The sequence below is a fragment of the Etheostoma spectabile genome, unplaced genomic scaffold (genome assembly GCF_008692095.1).
Source record: "Etheostoma spectabile isolate EspeVRDwgs_2016 unplaced genomic scaffold, UIUC_Espe_1.0 scaffold00019217, whole genome shotgun sequence".
Taxonomy (NCBI): domain Eukaryota; kingdom Metazoa; phylum Chordata; class Actinopteri; order Perciformes; family Percidae; genus Etheostoma; species Etheostoma spectabile.
The window spans coordinates 41,943-65,655 of NW_022604747.1; the positions used below are offsets into that span (position 1 = coordinate 41,943).

At 41.8% G+C, this 23,713-nt stretch overlaps 1 protein-coding gene across 1 annotated transcript in view; it reads right to left on the reverse strand.

The window, feature by feature from the left end:
• The window catches only part of LOC116684163 (NACHT, LRR and PYD domains-containing protein 12-like), a 36,525-nt gene extending 13,061 nt beyond the window's left edge, over nucleotides 1-23,464 (reverse strand). Inside the window, exons 1-13 of the mRNA XM_032510059.1 lie at nucleotides 23,459-23,464; nucleotides 13,970-13,978; nucleotides 11,960-11,967; nucleotides 9,204-9,309; nucleotides 8,883-8,990; nucleotides 6,759-6,866; nucleotides 6,102-6,212; nucleotides 5,715-5,822; nucleotides 3,571-3,649; nucleotides 3,166-3,394; nucleotides 1,229-3,029; nucleotides 949-1,122; nucleotides 683-856 (exon numbers count right to left, since the gene is read on the reverse strand). Of these exons, the coding sequence (XP_032365950.1) occupies nucleotides 683-856; nucleotides 949-1,122; nucleotides 1,229-3,029; nucleotides 3,166-3,394; nucleotides 3,571-3,649; nucleotides 5,715-5,822; nucleotides 6,102-6,212; nucleotides 6,759-6,866; nucleotides 8,883-8,990; nucleotides 9,204-9,292 (2,981 nt within the window). The 5' untranslated portion in view covers nucleotides 9,293-9,309; nucleotides 11,960-11,967; nucleotides 13,970-13,978; nucleotides 23,459-23,464. The remainder of the gene's footprint in view (nucleotides 1-682; nucleotides 857-948; nucleotides 1,123-1,228; nucleotides 3,030-3,165; nucleotides 3,395-3,570; nucleotides 3,650-5,714; nucleotides 5,823-6,101; nucleotides 6,213-6,758; nucleotides 6,867-8,882; nucleotides 8,991-9,203; nucleotides 9,310-11,959; nucleotides 11,968-13,969; nucleotides 13,979-23,458) is intronic.
• Nucleotides 23,465-23,713: the final 249 nt, after the last annotated feature.

Genomic DNA, 23,713 nt, shown 5'->3' on the forward strand with positions numbered 1-23,713 from the left:
GCAAAGCACTTTTTTAAATCATTGATACGCCCACATTTCTAAGTTTATCCACATAAATATTTTATCAATACGTTCACAAAGGCCTTCTGGTGCCCACAAGAACTTTTTTTATTGATAGCTAGTATCCCTTTGATGATATTATCATTTGTTTGAGAGCTTGTTCAGTATCTGAATAACTGGTGACAGCAGGTGCCAGGTGCAGTCATTAACTGATTACAGATCAAAGAGATGACATCACAGAGATGAAAGGCTTCCTATTGGTCCTTAGTAACCAAGCAACCATACTCTGTATGTCTGTCTGTCGACTCTGAAGGGTTAAGACACTTAATATTTTTTAATTAAGTTGTATTGCTATTCGCATGTGCACCAAGTGGGAGGCACACTGATAAAATTTCTGCGGAATTTTCTAGTTAGTTATGTTATTAATTTGCTCACAATATTTTCAGCCTTCAACCAGTGCCGCTCAAGGAGAAAGACAGGGTGAGGGAGAGAAGAGACAGATTGGCATTGAAGAAAGAGTAGGAGAGGAGGACAGCATCCAACAGCGTGTCCTCCTCATTTATTGATACGTAATTGTTATGAAAATAGGTATCCCCCCACCCCCCGGTCAGACACCGCACGCTAATATGTGGGAAACACTGTTGAGGTTCATTTCATCATTTACAAACAGCTGACCACCAACCTGAGAGTTTCCAGTCTGCAGTGTGTACTCCTCAATCCAGAGGACAGTAGCTTCATTCCTGGAGCCAGCAGGTTGTTGTTACTCAGGTCCAGCTCTCTCAGACTAGAGGACTGGGAGCTGAGAACTGAGGACAGAGCTTCAAAGCTTCTCTCTGAAAGGTCACAGCCACTCAGCCTGAAAGGGATTCAATCAAAAGTCAATCCAATGATTAACAGGAAGAAAATAACCACTCAGAGGGTGTTATTTTTTATTTATTCAACACCAACCTGAGAGTTTCCAGTCTGCAGTGTGGACTCTTTAGTCCCGCCAATAGTTGCTTCACTCCTGAATACTGCAGGTTGTTTTTACTCAGGTCCAGCTCTCCCAGACTAGAGGACTGGGAGCTGAGAACTGAGGACAGAGCTTCACAGCTTCTCTCAGACAATTTACAGTCTTTCAACCTTAAAAGGAATCAGCAATGCATAACAATACAGCTTCAAGCAAACATAAACAAATTATAATTAAAGCAAAACTGCATTTAATCTGAATAGTTGTGTGTGCACGTACAGAGCTTTGTTGGAGGCTTTGACCACTGGCAGCAGCCTCAGAAGAGCCTCCTCTGAAGCGGAGTATTTCTTCAGGTCAAACTCGTTCAGATCTTCTCCTGATGACAGTAAGATGAAGACCAGAGCTGACCACTGAGCAGGAGACAGTTTATCTGTGGAGAGACTTCCTGAACTCAGGGACTGTTGGATCTCCTCCACTAGAGAACCATCATTCAGTTCATTCAGACAGTGGAACAGATTGATGCTTCTCTCTGCAGACAGATCCTCACTGATCTTCTTCTTGATGTACTCAACTGTTTCCTGATTGGTCTCTGAGCTACTTCCAGCATAGGTCATCAGACCTTGTAGGTGCCTCTGATTGGTCTGTAGTGAAATACCCAGGAGGAAGCGGAGGAACAAGTCCAGGTGTCCATTTGGACTCTGTAAAGCTTTGTCCACAGCACTCTGATGGAGATGGTTTAATTTAGGTTTGACTCTGAAGACTTTAGACAGCCGGGAGGTTGTTTGTTCTTCTGCCAGCAGGTTGACTCCAGAGTTGGTGAAGGTCAGATGGACATAAAGAGCAGCCAGGAACTCCTGAACACTCAGATGGACAAAGCAGAACACCTTGTCCTGGTACAGTCCACTCTCCTCTTTAAAGATCTGTGTGAACACTCCTGAGTACACTGATGCTGCTCTGATATCGATGCCACACTCTATCAGGTCTGATTCATAGAAGATCAGGTTGCCTTTCTGCAACTGCTCAAAAGCCAGTTTTCCCAGAGACTCAATCATCTTCCTGGACTCTGGACTCCAGTGTTGATCCATCTCAGATTTCCCATGATATTTAACGTTCAGTTTGGACTGAACCACCAGGAAGTGGATGTACATCTCAGTTAGGGTCTTGGGCAGTTGTCCTCCCTCTCTGGTCTTCAACACCTTCTCCAGAACTGTAGCAGTTATCCAGCAGAAGACTGGGATGTGGCACATGATGTGGAGGCTTCGTGATGTCTTGATGTGGGAGATGATTTTGCTTGCCTGCTTCTTGTCTCTGTATCTTTTACTGAAATAATCCTCCTTCTGTGGGTCAGTGAACCCTCTGACCTCTGTTATCATGTCAACATACTCAGCAGGGATCTGATTGGCTGCTGCAGGTCGTGTGGTTATCCAGAGGCGAGCAGAGGGAAGCAGATTCCCCCTGATGAGGTTTGTCAGCAGCACACCCACTGAGGTGGACTCTGTAACATCAGTTAGGATCTCAGTGTTGAGGAAGTCCAGAGGAAGTCGACACTCATCCAGACCGTCAAAGATGAAGACAACCTGGACCTCTTCAAACCTGCTGATTCCTGCTTCTTTGGTTTCACCAAAGAAGTGATCAACAAGTTCTACCAAGCTGACCTTTCTCTCTTTCAGCAGATTCAGCTCTCTGAAGGTGAATGGGAATATGAACTGGATGTCCTGGTTGGCTTTGCCTTCAGCCCAGTCCAGAGTGAACTTCTGTGTTAAGACTGTTTTCCCGATGCCAGCCACTCCCTTTGTCATCACGGTTCTGATTGGTTCATCTCTTCCAGGTGGGGCTTTAAAGATGTCTTCACATCTGATTATTGTTTCTGGTCTGTCTGGTTTCCTGGATGCTGTTTCAATCTGTCTGACCTCATGTTCTTCATTGACCCCTGCAGCCCCTCCCTCCATGATGTAGATCTCTGTGAACATCTGATGCAGAACGGTTGGATTTCCTGCTTTAGCAATCCCCTCAAACACACACTGGAACTTTATCTTCTGGTTAGTCTTGAGTTTAAACTGACAAACTTCAGAATGACTTCCTGAATGAACACACAACAAGAAAAATCAATAAGTCAAAGAACATAGTTTAACATTCAAATAATAAGTATATATTTTAATGCATCTTTTCAGACATTAGTAAATGTCCCAGTTTTAAATGTGTTAAAATCGTCTTACTGCTCTGCAGACGGTCAGCCAGCTCCTCCTGCTTCATTCTCCTCAGGAAGTGCAGTGTGATCTTCAGAAAGGCTTCTTTGCTGCTCCTCCTCTGCTCTTCATCCTCACCCTCCAAAACCTCCTTATCCTCCCTCTGACTCTCAAAGCATTTAGGGTAATCTGGACATAGAACCTTCTGAATCTTCTTCAGCTCGTTCTTTACAAAAGTGACGATGTTCTCCTCCAGCAGCTGGACCAGAATGATAAAGTCAACATTTAGTTTAAAGAACTCAACGTGTGATTCATCTCTCAGTCTAAAGGCCTGCTGGTTTGAAGAGAGCAGCATGGAGACTATTGGGATCTGAATGGTAGTTTATCATTTAATCTGTAGATATTAATGGAAATATTATTTTAATATGTACACACCATAAATATGGAGTCCAGGTCTGTTTGCTGCTGCAGGTCAGACTGACCACCGAGGCCCTCTGAGCTCTCCTGGTGAACTCTGTAGAGAAAACAACAACATTTCTGTTTCTGTCAGTCCTCTCTGTGTGTTGTGTGGGTGTGTCTTATCCTGGTTCATCACCACTTGCAGCGCATCGCACCTGTAACTCATCACTCATCACCCTGGCTGGTAAATACCCTGGTTCAGCTCTCACTTATCGCCAGTTTGTCAGTTTACCTCACTCAGTATATTGCGCCGGCCACTCAGATGTTTTCTAGTGTTGTTGTCTTTTCTAATGGCCTGTTCTCCGTCTAACACAGTTCACTATCATCTGGCTCATCTCAAACCTGGACTTCACCACACCTCCTACCTGTTTGCTCTCCTTGTGTTTTCAAATAAACTCTGCCTATTCACTCTACCATGGGAATCCTCTCCCGTGTATCATAACAGGTGCAGTTGAATACACCATTAGTTTGAGTATTTGTTTGGAGCCGACATGCTTTACCTTCATTGTTTGTTTCAAGCTAGCGAGCTACACAAAGAACTTGGCAAGTTTTCAAAGGATTAAGATGGTTCAACAAGGAAGGCCTACATGGTTCTTTTGGGGAAAGATTGGAAAGATTTACAAAGAATATTTACAGCATTTCCTCTCTAACTGGGACGTTTTGGGACCGATTGGTGGGATTGCTGTGGACAAAGTACACACAGAGATACACTGGTACTTCAGCTAATTTAAATAGCTCATGTTACTGTATTGTGTAACAGTTAACTGAATATATATTTTCATATGTGATGTTTTCTTTTGAGGGGTGCAAATATTCCAGCAAAACAAGTTCCTTCCTGAGACTATTTAGCAGAGTCCCTGTCGCTGCGTCCGGATGTGGTCTAGCCAGACCTTACTCCACAGAGCTGTGGACATAGCTCTGGCAATTCAAGACTAATTGCAAAGAGACAAAACGGGGGTAATGTGGACTCTAACTACCAGGGCTCCAACACCAGGAACATGTGGTCTGGACTAAGAACCATCACAGACTACAAGAGGAAACCTGCAGGTCTCAGGTAACCTGGACCTGATGGCCAAGCTCTTACGGTGTCTGCAGACCAACTAGAAGATGTCTTCATAGACTTTTTCAACCTCTCACTGCTCCAGTCTGTTGTCCCCCCATGATTCAAGTGGACCACCAAGGGCGGGCTGGCAATCGGATGTTTTAGAGATTTCAATTTCCGGTTTCAGAAAGAATATGCATTTATTATGCTATTATAACAATGATGTCCTAAACTCATTACTATATGCCAATAATTCTAGTCTATAACAAGTATACAAGTCTTTTATTTAGTATGTAAATACAGTATGAAACGTATTCAAGTGTATTTTTAATATTGTTATTAGTTAAGTCCAGTCATGGTGGTGATGAGGAGGAAAATGATAAAGAGGAGGAGGACAGGCAGGAGGACTATGGAGCAGGAGGAACCAGCACAGATACAGTGGAAGGTACAAGTCCAGTGTACAGGGCTGTATAACGTAGCGTTGGCTTGTTTTGGTCCCTTTTTGTAGTGTTATTATTAAAATTAGTTACTATTATTAAAACTACTACATCTTTACGTGTGCTCTCCACATGCACTCAGCCTCCTATCCCAGCATATAATGTATATATGTTGTGATTTGGTCTCTTTTTGTACTATTATTAACATTCCTTCCAAAAAAGCTTCTAGGTGCGCTCTCCACATCCTCTCATGAAAGGCCGCTCCATCCCAAAGTACCGAGCCAAATTATTGTCCCAGTACATCCCTGAAGACCACCACTGTTCCTGTCCTGTCTGCAATCAGACCAAAGCCCTCTGCCTGGATGCTACCAAGTAGTCTCACATTGTCAGACCATCCTCCACAGGGCTGCAGAGGAAGGTCTGACTAGTCCACACCCCATTCTGGGATGGAAGAAAAACATGTCCTCTGGTTTATTGGCATTTCTTTAAACCAATCACAATCATCTTCAGTGGCACTGACCTGTCTGATGGTTCTGGTCCTGGTATCACTGGGCATCAGATTAAAATTAGATTGTGTAAAACCTAGACCCCGAAGCTCTGAGAGATTCAGATAATAAAAAAGTTCACTTTTCAATTCTTACCTTTCATCAACAGCTTGTCCAACTTTAAAGTAAATAGGACGATCCATAGACCAGTCACTCTTCATGCACACACAGCTGGGTCCAGGTCCAGGTTTCTGCTGCTGCATTCTGATACAAACAAAGACCGTGGATGCATTACTATTCACCAGAATGTAATCTGATGAAAGATGCCGTTTCATCTCATTAGATAATCAGTCGTTGGTTCTTTGTTGACTACTAAAGAAGTTAATTTTATTAATTTATTCATACAGGAGATGTACACTGTGATGTCACTGCTGTCACATTATATTGTTGAGTCCTACAACAGACTACGGAGCTCTGGACCAAGTCTGGATTCTTCTTCTCAGGGGAGGCAGATAATAACAAAGTTCATTGTCATTTTCTTACCTTCCATCAGCAGCTTGTTCATCTTTAAAGGTAATATAACGACCAATAGACCGGTCACTCTTCATGGACACACAGCTGGGTCCAGGTCCTGGTTCAGGTCTTTGCTGCAGACTAATAGAAACAAAGGGACAAATTCTCTTAATCAGATGCATTAATTAATTTGCCCTGTTTTATTATTATAACAATAATGATATATAAGTCTTATTTTGAGAGTTGAGCGTCAGGATGAATATTTTAAATAGATCTGTCTCAGAGTAGACCACGTTGTGAACATGTAACTTCTCTTAGTGCTGCACTCTGAAGCAGAAGCTCACGTCACTTTGACTCAACATGAGACTGATGACTTTAGACTCAAGTTCACTAAATCAAAACCTTAACAACAATGACTTGTGATATCACATGGACTTGATATCCTTCCAAAGCCTAAAGATTAATTATGATCGTATGCATTATTTTTACAATGAATCAACTCATGTTCCTGAAAACAGACTTTCAGCCGTGGTAAGAAAGGTGTTTGGCAGTTCAGAGCTGGCTGGTGGTCCTGGTCCTGGTCTCACTGGGCATCAGATCAAAACCACATTATGTGGCATTGCCAAACCCCGACTATGAAGCTCTGAGAGAGTCTGGTAATAACAAAGTTCCCTTTTAAATTATTACCTTCCATCAACAGCTCGTCCATCTTTAAAGTGAATATAACGACCCATTGACCGGTCACTCTTCATTGACACACAGCTGGGTCCAGGTCCAGGTTTCTGCTGCTGCATCCTGATACAAACAAAGACCGTGAATGAGTTACTATTCACCAAAATGTAATCTAAAATTTGAGATTTATTAATTTAGAATAGGGACAGAGCATATTGATGAACATTTATGTGAAAATACAAGATTATTATATATATTATACATAGATTATAGCAGTTGGCTAATAACATCTGTGAAAGGTTGGTGTAAAAATAACAAGTTACAACGTAATAAACTGATAGGAAAAAATAATAACAGTAAAAGAGTCAAACAACTTGAATACAAAAAGCCAGGATTTGGGAGACCAAAGAAATCTGGTGTTAAACGCTAAAGAGCTTGAGATCTGTATCTTTCATCAGTCGTCTCTTTGTTGACTAATCACATTAGTATTTAATATTATAGACATACACTCACCTATAGGAGTATTAGGAACACCCTACTAATACTGTGTTTAAGCCCCTTTCACCTTCAGAACTGCCTTAATTCTACGTGGCATTGACTCAACAAGGTGCTGAAAGCATTCATTAGAAATGTTGGCCCATATTGAAAGGATAGCATCTTGCAGTTAATGAAGATTTGTGGGATGCACATCCAGGGCATGAAGCTCCCGTTCCACCACATCCCAAAGATTCTCTATTGGGTTGAGATCTGGTGACTGTGGGGGCCATTTTAATACAGTGAAGTCATTGTCATGTTCAAGAAACCAATTTGAAATGATTTGAGCTTTGTGACATGGTGCATTATCCTGCTGGAAGTAGCCATCAGAGGACGGGTACATGGTGGCCATAAAGGGATGGACATGGTCAGAAACCAGGCTCAGGTAGGCCGGGGCATTTAAACGATGCCCAATTGGCACTAAGGGGCCTAAAGTGTGCCAAGAAAACATCCCCCACACCATTACACCACCACCACCAGCCTTCACAGTGGTAACAAGGCATGATGGATCCATGTTCTCATTCTGTTTACACCAAATTCTGACTCTACCATCTGAATGTCTCAACAGAAACCGAGACTCATCAGACCAGGACACATTTTTCCAGTCTTCAACAGTCCAATTTTGGTGAGCTCTTGCAGATTGTCGCCTCTTTTTCCTATTTGTAGTGGAGATGAGTGGTACCCGGGGGGGTCTTCTGCTGTCGTAGCCCATCCGCCTCAAGGTTGTGCGTGTTGTGGCTTCACAAATGCTTTGCTGCACCTCGGCTGTAACAAGTGGTTATTTCAGTCAAAGTTGCTCTTCTATCAGCTTGAATCAGTCGGCCCATTCTCCTCCGACCTCTAGCATCAACAAGGCATTCCCTTTAATTGCATTAAATGCATTGAAGCAACTGCCATGTGATTGGTTGATTAGATAATTGCATTAATGAGAAATTGAACAGGTGTTCCTAATAATCCTTGACCACCCTCTCCACCCCACACTGGTCAAACAGAGGAGCAGCTTCTCAAAGAGGCTCCGACAGTTTAAATGCCGCACGGACCGCTACAGGAAATCATTCCTACCACAGACAATAAAACTCTTCAACGCGTCATCCCTGGGTGCTAGATGAGACTCTGAGACGCCACAATATTACAATAAGGGCAACCGGCCCGATTGTTTCATTTACATTTTAGGATACTTACTTACCTAACAGTTGCACATTCTGTTTTTCCCATCTTGTATATATTTAAATATTTGTTCTTATATTCTTATATTTTGTTCTTATATTTTGTTATTATTATTATTTCATGTATATTGTATGTATGTATATTTTGTGTGCTGCTGTAACACTGTAATTTCCCATTTTTTGGGATCAATAAATATCTATCTATCTATCTAGTCTCACATTGACAGACCATCCTCCGCAGGGCTGCAGAGGAAGGTCTGACTAGTCCACAGCACATTCTGGGATGGAAAAACCTCCTTTGTCTTTGGTGGTGCTAACCTGACTGGTGGTTCTGGTCCCGGTATAACTGGGTATCAGATTAAAACCACATTTTGTCAAACCTAGACCATGAAGCTCTGAGAGAGTCAGATAATAACAAAGTTCACTTTTAAATTCTTACCCTCCACCAGCAGCTTGTCCATCTTTAAAGTGAAAAGGAGTACCCATAGACCGGTCACTCTTCATGGACACACAGCTGGGTCCAGGTCCAGGTTTCTGCTGCTGCATCCTGATACAAACAAAGACCGTGGATGAGTTACTATTCACCAAAATGTAATGTGATGAAAGATGGCGTCTCATCTCAGTAGATAACCAGTGGTTGTCTCTTTGTTGCGTATTCCAGTAAGAAGTTCTTATTAACTAGATATTGAGAGTGAATCCTGATGGAGGAGTGATGTGAGTGCTGAGCTCTAACATGGAGAAGAGTCCATCATCATCTCACCTCTGAGCTTTGGTCTGGCTGTCATGGTCCCCCCACAGAGTGGTTTTAGAGGGAGGGGCTCCCTCCTCTCTGTCCTCACACTGACTCATAGCATAGTCCACACCTGCTGGGAGACATCACCTCTGTTACTATGACAACCTTTGCATCACAGGACACATTAGTCTCTCATTCCTCTCTAACATGTCCCAGATGCTGTAAAAAACAGTGAGTCAGCTGATCTCTCCTTCAGACACACACAAACCAAGTCGGTCTCAGTAGTTGGAAGATGGCTTTGGTTTAAATATAATGCATCATGGATCTAAGTTATTTGACAAGTTCTGACACATCCTTCATTTTTCACTGATGATTTAGGCTCCCCCATCAGATGATGAGTTCTACTATCTGTCCACTAGATGGAGCTAACTGACCATCTAATGAGCTAAAGATCAGCAACATCAACTCTGCAGTGAGCAGCAGTGTGATGTCTGCTGTTATGTATCCTAATATCTAGGGCTGAGGGGACGTGGAACAGCTAATGAATATAGCTGAATCTGTAAAACAAGAAGCTGTTACATAATGTCTAGGGCTTAGAGGAAATAGAAGAAGAACTAATGACTATATCTGATACGGCCTGTCAAAGACCCTAAGGCCTAACAAGGGTCCTAAGTCTCATCAAATCTGACTCCATGATTCATTAATAATTCCCGCGTCTTCTTTTATCGGATTTATGTTTTCCAGAACACATGGTTTCAACATTTAAGTTACATAAAACAAATATTCGTGGGTACACCGTCCAAAATGTGGACCCCAACTGACCATTTCCCTAATGTTTCATACTCTGTAGCTCCATTATGGTTAGCATAGTTAGCATTGTTTAGCTCCTGTTGTTAGAGTAGCTGGTGATCCTGAACACGGGTGTGTTCCACACAGCTGTTAGGATTAATCACTGTTACAGTTAACCCTAACCAAGCTCAACTCTTCGCCAACAAAACACATTTTACAGTTTAATGAAAGATCAAAAGTCAGCTGAAAAGTGGAACTTACCAGATGTTTAACGTAGGGGAAACATCTGCGTCACAACAAGACAAAGTAAAAGTAAAAAACTGCTGCCTAAAAATGAGCAGGGCGTTCACCAGTGACAAAGAGAGGAATGGAGGGGGAGGGAGAAAAGCTGGATTCAGTTACAGTCTTCCACATAGTTTAACTTAGAATCAGATATCATTTAGAAGCCTACATCATAAAACAGCAACACAGAATATCAAAATATGCTATAATACAGTAATACAGACCACCTTCAGTCCTGTCCCCCTTTGTCAGCAGAGCTACATTTGACTTCTTAACCCTTGTTTTGTCCTTCATGTCACGGGGACTTGTTTAGTTTATTTAACAGGTTTGAGTGGAGGACGGGTCTCTGGGACCCCGGAGGACAACACACGGGTTAAATATGGATTTAGGATTCACTCCATCATGGTCAGCTCCTGTTGTTAAAGCAGATGATGATTCTGTTTGAGTTAACCCTAACTCTAACACCCCTAACCCTAACCCCCCTAACCCTAACACCCCTAACACCAATAACACCCCTAACCCTATGACCCCTAACACCGCTAACCCTAACACCACATACAGGCACACATGTATATATACATTTATATAGATACCGTATTTTTTGCACTATAGAGCGCACTAGATTATAAGGCGCAATGTCAATGAATGGTCTATTTTCGAACTTTTTTCATATATAAAACAAAACGGACTATAAGGCGCATTAAGCTGGGAAAAAAAACTGTCAGATAAGTCAGTCAGTCAAACTTTATTAAACGCGTTCACAATAATTCTCAACATTATCAAACTTTAATGAGCGTATTCACAATAAATACCAACCTTGTTCAGTTGTAACACGTAAAATACAACACAATACACTAAATTTTTTAGTTTATTACTCGTCCACAAATCCTTCAAATTCGTCATCCTCAGTGTCCGAGTTTAACAGTTGGGCAATTACGGCATCCAAAATGCCCGAATCCCTCTCGTCATTATCCGAGTCAGTGTCGTAGCTGTTAGCTGGCAGTTCAGTGATGACTGCGGCCTTTGTGAAAGCTCGGACCACAGTTGAGACTGGTACCTTAGCCCAGGCATCCACGATCCATTGGCATATAGTGGCGTAAGAGCCCAGCGCTGTCTCCCTGTCTTGGTGAATGTGTGTTCGCCTTCTGTCATCCACTGCTCCCACGCAGCTCGTAGTTTAACTTTGAACGCCCTGTTAACACCAACATCTAGCGGCTGGAGTTCTTTAGTTAATCCACCTGGAACAATGGCAAGCTCTGAATTAGTTTGCTTCACCTGCTTTTGACAGCATCGGTGAGATGGGCGCACACGGAGTCGCAGATCAATAAGGACGGAGATTTGTGAAAAAAGCCCTCCGGTCTCTTGACGTAAATTTCTCTTAGCCACTCACTCATCTTTTCCTCGTCCATCCAGCCTTTTGGGTTAGCTTTGACGATGACGCCGGCTGGAAACGTTTCTTTTGGCAAAGTCTTCCTCTTGAAAATGACCATGGGTGGAAGTTTCTGGCCATCAGCCAGGCAACTGAGAACTACAGTGAAGGATGACTTCTTGTTCCCTGTGGTGCGTATAGACCCCGTTCTGGTCCCTGTTTTCTCCACAGTGCAGTTCACGGGGATATAAAAGGTGAGGGGAACCTCGTCCATGTTGGTGATGTGCTCTGGCCGGATCTTCTTTTCAATGATCTTGTTTTTGCAGTATGCGAGGAAAATGACCAACTTTTCTTCGTAATCTTTTGGCAGTTGCTGCGAGACAGTAGTTTGTGTGCGGATAGAGAGATTACGTCTTTTCATAAAACGAAAGCACCAAGGACCGCCTCGAAAGTCATTGATATTCATGTCCTGTGCTAACGCTGTTGCCTTCAGTCTAATAGAGACTGTAGAGACGCTTCTACCTGCTGCTCTCTGTTCAATAACCCACTTTTTTAATTTTGTCCTCTAACTGTGGCCATCTCGCTTTGTTCCCGCGGAAACTCTGTGTGGTCTTCTTTACTTGGCGCAGGTCATCTTCTTGCTTCCTCCACTTCCGTACCATAGATTCATTAAAGTTGAATTCTCTCGCAGCTGCTCTATTCCCATGTGTCTTTTGTCAGGTGCCATTTTGGGGTCCTTATACACACACTGTAACATGATGGTGAAGCACAGTAGCCTATATATTACTCGGTGACGCTCCTGGCTACGGTAGCCGTAATGCCGCAAGCGGTGCGGCTTTGTAGTTTACCAAAGTCGTACTAAAACATTTTGACTTAGCGCCGTGAGCGCCTTATACCACACAAAATCGCTTAGAGGTCAGTAAGCAAAACCAGAATTAATCCATATATACGGCGCTTCGGATTAAAAAGTGCACTGTCAATTTTTGTCCAAGTGCACCCTATAGAACAACCTAGACAAGTCACTAATGAGCAACTATAGGCCAATATCAAACCTTTCGTTTTTAAGTAAAATCCTTGAAAAAGTAGTCTTTCAACAACTCAACCATTTCTTGTCACTAAGCAACAGTTTTGATACCTTTCAGTCGGGTTTCCGACCACACCACAGCACTGAAACGGCTCTTGTCAAAGTCTTTAATGACATCCACCTTAACACAGATAATGGCAAAATTTCAATCTTAGTATTACTTGATCTCAGTGCTGCATTTGACACGGTCGACCACGACATACTACTAGACCGATTGGAAAACTGCGTTGGCCTTTCTGGCTTAGTACTAAACTGGTTTGAATCCTACCTAAAGAATAGGGATTACTTTGTGTCTATAGGTAATTATGCATCTGAGCGTACAAATATGACGTGCGGAGTTCCGCAAGGCTCCATTCTGGGGCCTCTTCTGTTTAACATCTACATGCTTCCACTGGCTCAGATTATGGAGAAAAACAAAATAAGTTACCATAGTTATGCGGACGACACACTAATTTACATAACCTTATCGCCAGGGAACTATAGTCCAATACAAAAACTGACTAAGTGCATCGAACTAATTAACGACTGGATGTGCCAGAACTTTCTGAAATTAAATGAAGGAAAAACTGAGGTGGTTGTTTTTGGAAAAAAAGAGGAACGATTAAAAGTCGGCGCTCAGCTTCAAACAACAATTTAAAAAACAACAGACAAAGCCAGAAATCTGGGTGTAGTCATGGACTCAGACCTGAATTTTAACAGCCACATTAAGACAATAACAAAGTCAGCCTATTATCACCTTAAGAATATATCAAGGGTTAAAGGACTTATGTGTAAACAGGACTTGGAAAAACTGGTCCATGCTTTCATCTTCAGTAGACTTGACTACTGTAACGGGGTCTTTACAGGTCTCCCTAAAAAATCAATCAGACAGCTACAGCTGATTCAGAACGCTGCTGCTCGAGTCCTCACTAAGACCAAGAGACTGGATCACATCACTCCAGTTCTGAAGTCTTTACACTGGCTTCCTGTGTCTCAAAGAATTGATTTCAAAGTACTCTTGCTAGTTTATAAATCCCTTAACGGTTTAGGTCCAAAATACATTTCTGATCTGCTACTACACTATGACCCCCCCAGACCTCTCAGGTCATCTGGGACAGGTCTACTTTCTGTCCCCAGAGTCAGAACTAAACAGGGTGAAGCAGCTTTCAGTTTCTATGCTCCTCATATCTGGAATAAACTCCCAGAAACCTGCAGATCCGCTGCTACTCTCAGTTCTTTTAAATCAAGGCTGAAGACCTTTCTTTTTGATGCTGCCTTTCTTTAAATGACTGCTCATTTCTTTAAATTTCTTATGCTGCACTGTAACTTTTATTCTTGTGTTTTATGTGTCCTAATGTTTCTATTTTGTTTTTAACTGTCTATTCATGTGTTTTATTGGTTTTTAATGCTTATGATTTTTAACTGTTTGTACTTGTGTTTTATCTGTTTAACTGATTTCGTGTAAAGCACTTTGAATTGCCCTGTTGCTGAAATGTGCTATACAAATAAAGCTGCCTTGCCTTGCCTTGCCTATAGTGCTAAAAATACTGTACTGTATATATACACATTTAAATATATATATATATACACACATATATATACACATATACACACACATATATATATATACATATACATACATACACATATACACACACACACACATATATATATATATACATATACACATATATATACATATATATACACATATATCACACATATATATACACATATATATATACACATATATATATACACACATATATATATATATATACACATATATAATATACACCTATATATATACACATATAAATATATAATATATATATATACACATATATATATACATATATATATATATATATACATATATACATATATACATATATATATATATATATACACACACACACACATATATAGATACACACACACACACACAACTATACATATATTTTACCTATTTCTATCCCCACAGACATTACATCAGCGTGGCTTGTTAGATTCTACTCTGCCGGTGCTTTCAGGTTGTTTTGGGGCTGATGCGTTTGAGCTGTTGCTCTAGTACGGTTATGAATGTGAGATGATTAAATTGTTCCAGTGTTGTTGCAGTGAAGTATTGTTGCGTTTGCACGAGTGAAAGATCTGAGGACTTCTTTTAACACAGCTATGGCTCAATGTGGAGACATCTTGGATTATGGATTTCCCAGGAAGTTCTCTGTGAAAAAGCAAAGGCAACTGGACTTAAAAATCCTTAAAGGCGTTACGCCTCTCATCCCAAAGACTTAGTCCAGTTCTGATCCAGAAACCTTTTGGATGGGAGGCAGAACATCTTTTATTTCTTAGAAGATATGAGACAAGTTGGATTTAGAAAAATATTTCATGACCTTTTTTTTTTTACAGCTGATGATCTTATAAACTATTGAACACAGAATATTACAGACTTTTAAAATCCTTTTAACCCTCGTGTTGTCTTCCCGTGAAAATGAACAGTTTTGTTTATGCTTTTTTCAATTTATTTTTAACCTTTTCTTAAGTTTTGTGTTTTGAAACTTTTTAACGCATTTAAAACATCACATTGATTACGCAACTTTGATCATGGGAAGCCAAAATTGTGATCGTGATTAAAATTCGATTAATTGTGCAGCCCTAGTCGTGGATATATTTTGCGTAGTGGTGCTATGGATGCTGTGGATCTATCACACACCGAGTCTCCAACCTCCACCAACTCACCCACTAAGGTGATATTCTCCAGCGTTTCTGATGCAATGGGACGGTCCAGGCCGAGAGGACATGCATATGGATCTGCTCCTTATTCAGGATGTAAATGCAGAGATCGCTCATGGATGGGTCAGTCATGGTGGTGATGAGAACTATTGTTAAAATTACATCCAAATAAGTTACTACATGCGCTCTCCACATGTTCTCTCAAAAGGCCGCTCCATCCTAAAGTCCCTGGCTGAATTTTTATCACACACACACACACACACACACACACACACACACACACACACACACACACACACACACAGGTTAATGCACTCTGTAACTTTTTCTCCTTTTACCAAAGTAACAATTTCAAGGCAGAACTTTAACTTGTACTAACAAAGTCATGTGTTGGTACTTTTACTGCAGTCCAGAATGATCATACAGGAACTCTGTACTGCAGTAAAAGTACACACAACTCAGTGTCAAAGTACTACTGGGTTTTAGATCAAATGTCCCACGGCCAAGTTGATCAGAACTGTTAGGACACTCCCTGTTTTTTTGTGGTGTAGCCACCAGCGTAGTTACGTTGTCATCTTCCTCATTCTCACACACACACACACACACACACACAACATTAAGATTGGTCCGAATCCAAGACCAATTTATCTGGATCCATTATCAACGGAAAGCAATTTCCTTTTAATTTGAGTACTAACTATTTAATTCCACATTTTACCTCAGTAACACAACTACACACAGTTACATTCATGTTGGAATCTAATAACACAAGTTCATTACACGTAGATAGTCGCTCGTCAACCCTGCATGCATGTTGTTTAAAAATATAGATAATGATAGGCATTCTGGGAAATGGAGTCATGTTCTATCATGTTCCATAAAATTCCAATTCCAATAAATCAAAGTGAATTCTTAGTTGTGTGACGAGAGCTTTTAACATTCGTTGCTGGGGAAACATTTCCTGTTAATGGAATCTTTACAAGTATTAATATCATTTATAGAATATGTAATGCAGTCATATCTGACATATTTTATGACAAATTAATTTCTTTGAATTTTTATTGAATTGTAGTTCTGCTTCCTTTGATTCACATGGGATTTGTAGTTCTACATCCTGTTTTTTACATCAACTCAAAATCAATTCAAATTCAACGATTGAAATGGAATTTAGGAGATATTCTCAATTCAGATCTGCATTGTGCACAAGCTTGATACACACACACACACACACACACACACACACACACAGGTTAATGCACTCTGACTTTTTCTCCTTTTACCAAAGTAAGTAAGTAAGTAAGTAAGTAAAGTTTATTTATAAAGCGCTTTTCTCAGATAAAAATCACAAAGTGCTGTACAAAAGAGTAAGTAAGAAAACAAGCAGTATAAAATTTATATAAATATATAAAATTAAAATGACACTAGCAAAAACCCATCAACCAAAAGCCTTCTTAAACAGACATGTTTTCAGATCATTTTTAAAAGAGAAGACAGTGTCTGCAAGACGCAAGGACAGGGGCAGGGCGTTCCACAGTCTGGGAGCAACAGACTGAAATTACATGTCCCCTCAGGTCTTATAACGGGTCTTTGGGACTGCAAGTAGGTTCTGGCCAGAAGACCGAAGAATGCGGTCAGGGGAATACGGCTTCAAAAGGTCCAGGATGTAATGTGGGGCCTGACCGTTTAAGGCTCTGAAAGTCAGCACTAAAATTTTAAAATCAATCCTGAATTTTACAGGGAGCCAGTGGAGGTCCAACAAGACAGGGGTAATATGAGACCTTCGAGGGGCACCTGTTAGAAGTCTGGCCGCAGAATTTTGAACAATTTGCAATTTGTTTAAAGCAGACTTATTCAAACAGGTAAAAACAGCGTTGCAGTAGTCGAGTCTTGTTGATATGAAAGCATGAATTATCATTTCCAGATCCTTCTTTGAAACATTTTGCAAATTTTAGAGATGTTCCTAAGGTGAAAAACACCAATTTCGAACAAGCTGTTTTGAGTGGTCTCCAGGGACATGGCCTGGTCAAACACAACCCCCAGGTTTCTGAGGCTGGATTTGACAGAAGGGCCCAGGGAGCCAAGCTGCTGTTTGATAAGCGGGATCTTATTGTTTGGGGCAAAAATCAGCATTTCAGTCTTGTTTGAATTTATCTGTAAATAGTTTGTGGCTAGCCAGTCTTTGATGGAGGACACACACTCTAGAAACAGAGGCAAACGGTAAAATTCAGCATCATTAAAAGAACAATACAGCTGAACATGGTCAGCATAGAAGTGGTATGAAACATCTTTGAAACAGCGGATAATTTGACCAAGTGGCAAAATGTACAGCAAGAACAAAATAGGGCCCAAAACTGAACCCTGTGCCACTCCGCAAGACAAATTTGTCACATCAGACTGAACATTATTTACAGCAAGATTGAAGGTTCTGTCACAAATATAGGATGAGAACCACTGAAGGACAGATCCTGATAGTCCCATCTCATTGTGAAGCCTATTGATCAATATACCGTGATCCACAGTGTCAAAAGCCGATGTCAAATCAAGAAGTACAAGTACAGTGTAGCGGCCAGAATCTGCTGCCATCATCACATCACTAGAACTTTGATGAGGGCTGTTTCAGGAGTGAGATTTTCGAAAGCCAGATTGAAAGTATCAAACAAGTTGTGCTGCTCCATAAGGAGGTCAGCTGGCATGCAACTACTTTTTCCAAGATTTTGGAGATAATGGAAGTTTAGATATGGGCCTGTAGCTTTTGGGTTCTGAAAGGTCAAGATTGGGCTTTTTAAGGACCGGATGTTACCACTGCGTGTTTTGAAGTAAGTGGAACTGTGCCAGATTTAAGTGACAGGTTAATATAATTTTCCACCCAGGGGCCGACGATATCAAATATTTTCAAAAATAGATTTGTTTGGACGATGTCAGCAGGGCTCGAAGACGGTAAAGCATAAACACATCCACTTTCATTGATATTAATCCATATACCATCAACATTCTTTGATATTACTGCATATACACATCAACTTTCTTTGATATTACTGCATATACACATCAACTTTCTTTGATATTAATGCATATACACAATAACTTTCTTTTTAATTTACGCATATAAACATCATCTCTCTTTTAGATTAATGCATATACACATCAACTTTCTTTTTGAATTATGCATAAACACATCAACTTTCTTTTAGATTTATGCATGAACACATCAACTTTCTTTTTGATTTATGCATGAACACATCAACTTTCTTTTTGAATTATGCATAAACACATCAACTTTCTTTTAGATTTATGCATGAACACATCAACTTTCTTTTTGATTTATGCATGAACACATCAACTTTCTTTTAGATTTATGTGTTAGGTGAGGTGTAGGACCCGGACACAGAACAACCACAAGAGGGAGTGATGTACACAGTAATGGGTTTAATTCTGAGGGAACAGAATAACCAACACAAAAACAAACACACAAACAATCCAGACACGGGAGGTGACGTGGGAGATGACGGAGATCCAAGACAGACGATGTTTTGCCTTCAAGTTTAGGGAATTAAACCCGCTACGGCCCTTTAAATTATTGTAGTTTGAGATACACTTTGACCAGAACAGGAAGTCGGCCATTTTAGTTTCAGCAGGCAGCCTTATTTTTGTTGAAGGGACTCCTAACTATTTCATCTGCTGCCATCCTTCTTTTGTTTATGCCTTCGAAAGCATCGTCTGTAAGTACTAGTTAACACAGATCATACAACAATATCTAGGCATTATTTTTGCGATGAAGGTTTTACCAAGCCATATTTTTGTAAATTGGAACTTGTAGTATCAACCACATGTATTAGCTAACTGCATGCTATGTTGACCGTATACTTAAAATACTATACAACTGATGTACTGTTAGCAGCTACGTAGAGTTTATATTACAGTTTAAACTTTGTGCATCTTGCTTATTGTATATTTTTGTTTATGTTCTACAGTTTCACTCCTATTCATTATGTATATGACGGTGACGCCAAATAAATCACCAGGAGCTTGGACGCTATATCCTGACTCCCGTATTCATTTGAATGGAGTTTGGCTTACTGCTGAATTGTGTACACGTACACACACAAGGAGAGCAGCATAGTGAAAAGACGAGGTACGCAGCTGGCTAAACATGCTACAGCAGTAGATCGCAGTGAGTAAACAAAACATAAAACTGTCATGGATGACAAGGATCTCCAAGACCCTAAAGAAACTCAGGGCTCAAACCATGGAGCATCAGTTCACAGTTCCCAGCATTCACGATCCTCACGATCCTCACGATCATCAGTGGGTTTGCCAGCTGCACGAGCAAGAGCAAAAGCAGAGGCTGCAAGAGCCCGTGTTGAATTTGCAGACAGGGAGATTGCTATTAAAGTTGACAAAGCAAGACTAGAGGCTAATTTGGAAGCTCTGCATCTTGAAAGGAGGCTGCAGCCGCTTCGGCGAGGCACAAATATTGGAGGCAGCAGCAGAACAAGAAGGTGAAGATTTTCACAGTGGAAAAAGCTACCAAGCGGTCAGGACAAGGCGCACAGGAACGCGTGGCTGATTTGTAAAAGATCAAGCTACACGTCTGAGCCAGCAATCTAAATCAGCCTTACACTTCCAACATGAGCAACAAGCAATGCACCCCGTTGGATTTCCCTCAACATCTCTGAATGCTATGGAGGAAGATGGTAACCAGCATGTTGAAGGTGGTGCCTGCCCCTTACCACTTAACCAAAACAATGGTCAGAGAACCCCAGACCACACAAATACGTCGCAACCCGCAGGCATTGGTCCAGCTGCAAGGGAGAACTCCCTCAGGTGAAAAAAAGAGACATTACGGACCAATAACATATTGCATGAAATGCCCAGGTTAAATGCCCCTCAGTATTCAAATAGTTCCCCTGTTCGACAGCCAGAGTCTTCAGTTATGTTGGATATGGCAAAGTATCTAGCACGCAAAGAGCTTGTCAGCACCGGCCTATCACATTTTGACGACCGCCCAGAAACGTATAGAGCTTGGAAGTCATCTTTTTCAACACAATAAGGGATTTGGACCTTACAGCTGGAGAACAGTGGGACTTGCTATCAAAATGGCTTGGTAATGAGTCAGCAGAATATGTCAGTGTTTGAGGGCAGTTCACATAAGCAACCCACAAGCAGCTTAAAAAATGACTTGGGAAAGGCTTGATGAGTGTTTATAGTGCTCCAGAGTCATAGAAAGTGCTCTCTTTAAGAAGCTTGACAATTTTCCAAAGATCAAAATAAGGACAACCACAAGTTAAGAGAACTAGGGATCTTTTAATGGAGCTACTCTCAGCTAAGGAAGATGGCTATCTACCAGGCTTGGCATACTTGGACACCGCCCGCGGCATCAGCCCCATTGTGGAAAAGCTGCCATATGGCTACAGGAGAAATGGATTTCTCAGGGCTCAAAGTATAAGGAGGAGTATCATGTTCTTACCCTCCGTTTTCTTTCTTTACCTATTCATATGCCACCAGGCTAAAACAGAAACGACCCGAGCTTTGCACTTTCAGGCAACAGCTCTCCTCGGAGTGAGAAACCTTTTTTAAAGCGTGTAAACTTCAGACTCCAGTGTCAGTGCATAAAACTAATGTTTCCCTGTTGCAGCGCAGAACAAAACAGCACCCTAATGATGATGTAGCTAAGCACTGTCCCATCCACAACAAACCTCATCCACTCAGGAAATGCCGTGGCTTCAGATTGAAACCAATTGAGGAAGGAACGGAAAGCCTACTGAAAGAGCAGGGGATCTGCTTTAAGTGCTGCTCTTCATCTTCACATCTCGCTCGTAACTGCAAAGCTGCACTGAAGTGTGATGAATGCAACAGTGATCATCACCTTACAGCTCTACATCCTGGTCCACCTCCATGGACACTCAGTACCTCCAACTCCCATCAGAGGACGGCGGGGAGGAGAAAAAGAGGAGCCTCGTCAACACCTGCTGTGAACTCTCTGTGCACAGAGGTTGTGCCGGCAGCACTGTTACAGCAAAGTCATGCTCCAAGATTTGCCTTGTCAAGGTCTATCCTAAAGGGCACCAAGAGAATGCTGTCAAGATGTATGCTATGCTCGATGACCAGAGCAACAGATCTTTAGCCAGGTCAGAGTTTTTGATTTGTTCGGTATCCAAAAGTCATACGCTTCCCTACACTTTGAAGAACATGTGCCGGATGAGAGAAAGTTCAGGCAGGAGACGTCTGGCTATTCAGTTGAAGCACTAAATGGTGGAGTTAGTCTTACACTTCCGACACTGATTGAATGCAATGACATACCAGACAACCGTGAAGAAATCCCGACACCTAAGGCTGCTCTCTATCAACCCCACCTCAAGAGCCTTGCTGCTGAGATTCAGCTCTAGATAACGAAGCCCACATCCTTCTTCTTCTTGGGAGAGACTTCTTAGAGCCCAAAGGTGAGGAAAGCAGATCAACGGTCCTGGTAACACACCCTTTGCTCAGAAGCTAGACCTAGGATGGGTCTTGGTGGGTGACGTATGCTTAGGGAATGTCCATAAGCCCATGGTTAGCACTTATAAGACAAGCATCCTAGAAGATGGAAGACCTACTTTGTTTAGACCGTGCACAAGTCATGTCCACCTTAAAGAAAGGTCAATCCCAGCTCATTGTATGGATTCTCTCATGAACGATGGAATAGTAACGTGGATGAGGATTCCCTCGGGCTCACAGTCTTCAAGAGAACAGTGGATGATGAAAAGCGTGCACTCTCTATAGAGGATGACACCTTTCTAAAGATCATGGACGAACAGGTTTTCCAGGATGAGTCTTCCAGCTGGGTGGCACCTCTTCCCTTCAGGCATCCGAGACCACCTCTGCCAAACAATCGAGAACAAGCAGTAAACGTCTGACTTCTCTACGGCGCACACTAGAACGAAAGCCAAAAATGAAGGAACAGTTTGTTGCTTTCATGCAGAAGGTGTTTGACAACAACCACGCAGAGCCAGCTCCTACAACTTACGAAGGGAAAGGAGTGCTGGTATTTACCAACTTTTGGAGTTTATCACCCAAGAAAAGGACCAGATCAGAGTGGTTTCGACTCCAGCGCGCAATACAATGGCATCTCTCTGAACAATGTTCTGCTCACTGGACCGGACCTGAATAACAGCCTCATGGGTGTTTGGTTCGATTCAGGAAGGAGCGTTGGCAGTGACTGCAGACATTAAAGATGTTTCACTGTTTTGTAGTGAGACGATCATCGAGACTATTACGCTTTCTTGGTATCGTGATAATGACCCAAGCAAAGATGTGGTTGAGTATAGGATAAGGGTCCATGTGTTTGGCAACAGCCCCTCGCCAGCCGTGGCCACCTACGGCCCTCAGAAGAGCTGCTATGAAAGGGAGAACAAGCAACTATGGATCAGACACCAGACACTTTGTAGAAACGGAGTCTATGTGGATGATGGACTCATTTCTTTGGCTACTGAGGAGGAGGCTATTACCCTGCTAAAGAGAACACAAGCCTCTCTCTCTGATTCAAACTTGAGGCTTCATAAAAAATCACATCAAACAGCGTAGATGTCCTGAGAGCATTTCCCGTGGAAGGACCATGCAAAAGACATCAAGGACTTTGACCTTGATGGAGGAAACATTCCCACCCAGCGCAGTGTTGGGAATCCTTCTATATAAACTGAAAACTGACTCCATGATGTATTAACACAGCGTTTATTCTGTGGTCAACAGATGAAAGCGTTTCCGAGCAGTTACACGTGCACGGACCTGATGGAGACTTGTCTAGTACAGAGGTCCCCCAAAAAGGCACTTAGACAATATGTGCTCAGAGTTATATGGTCCCTTGTGGGGCCTGATTGGTCAGCTATACTGTTGCTGGTTACAATCCCTGCTCTGCCTCTCCCTTCGTGCATGTCTATTATTTTCAGTATCATTTACTTCACAAGACAGCTATGTCCACTCCTTCTAAGTTGGTATGTCTGTTCTCTGAGTTATCAGACCGTCCTGAACTTTAGTGTCCTTGGCCTCACCATCTCCTCCTTCCGTGCCCACTGTAGCATATCGACTAAGATTGCCCTGCCTGTTCTCTTCCTCCTTAGCTGTAACCCAGCTGCAAAGCATAATGTATAATATGTCACACATACACACACTTATTTAGTCTTTGGTTAATTCAGTATATAGTAAGCCAGCTTTTACGTGGCCGTTCCTGAGTGCCCGTTCATCACCCACTCAGTCATTGTATTATTTTCCCACAAATTCCCCCTTTTCGCACCTACTAGGTGCGAACACCTTTTACACTAACTGCAG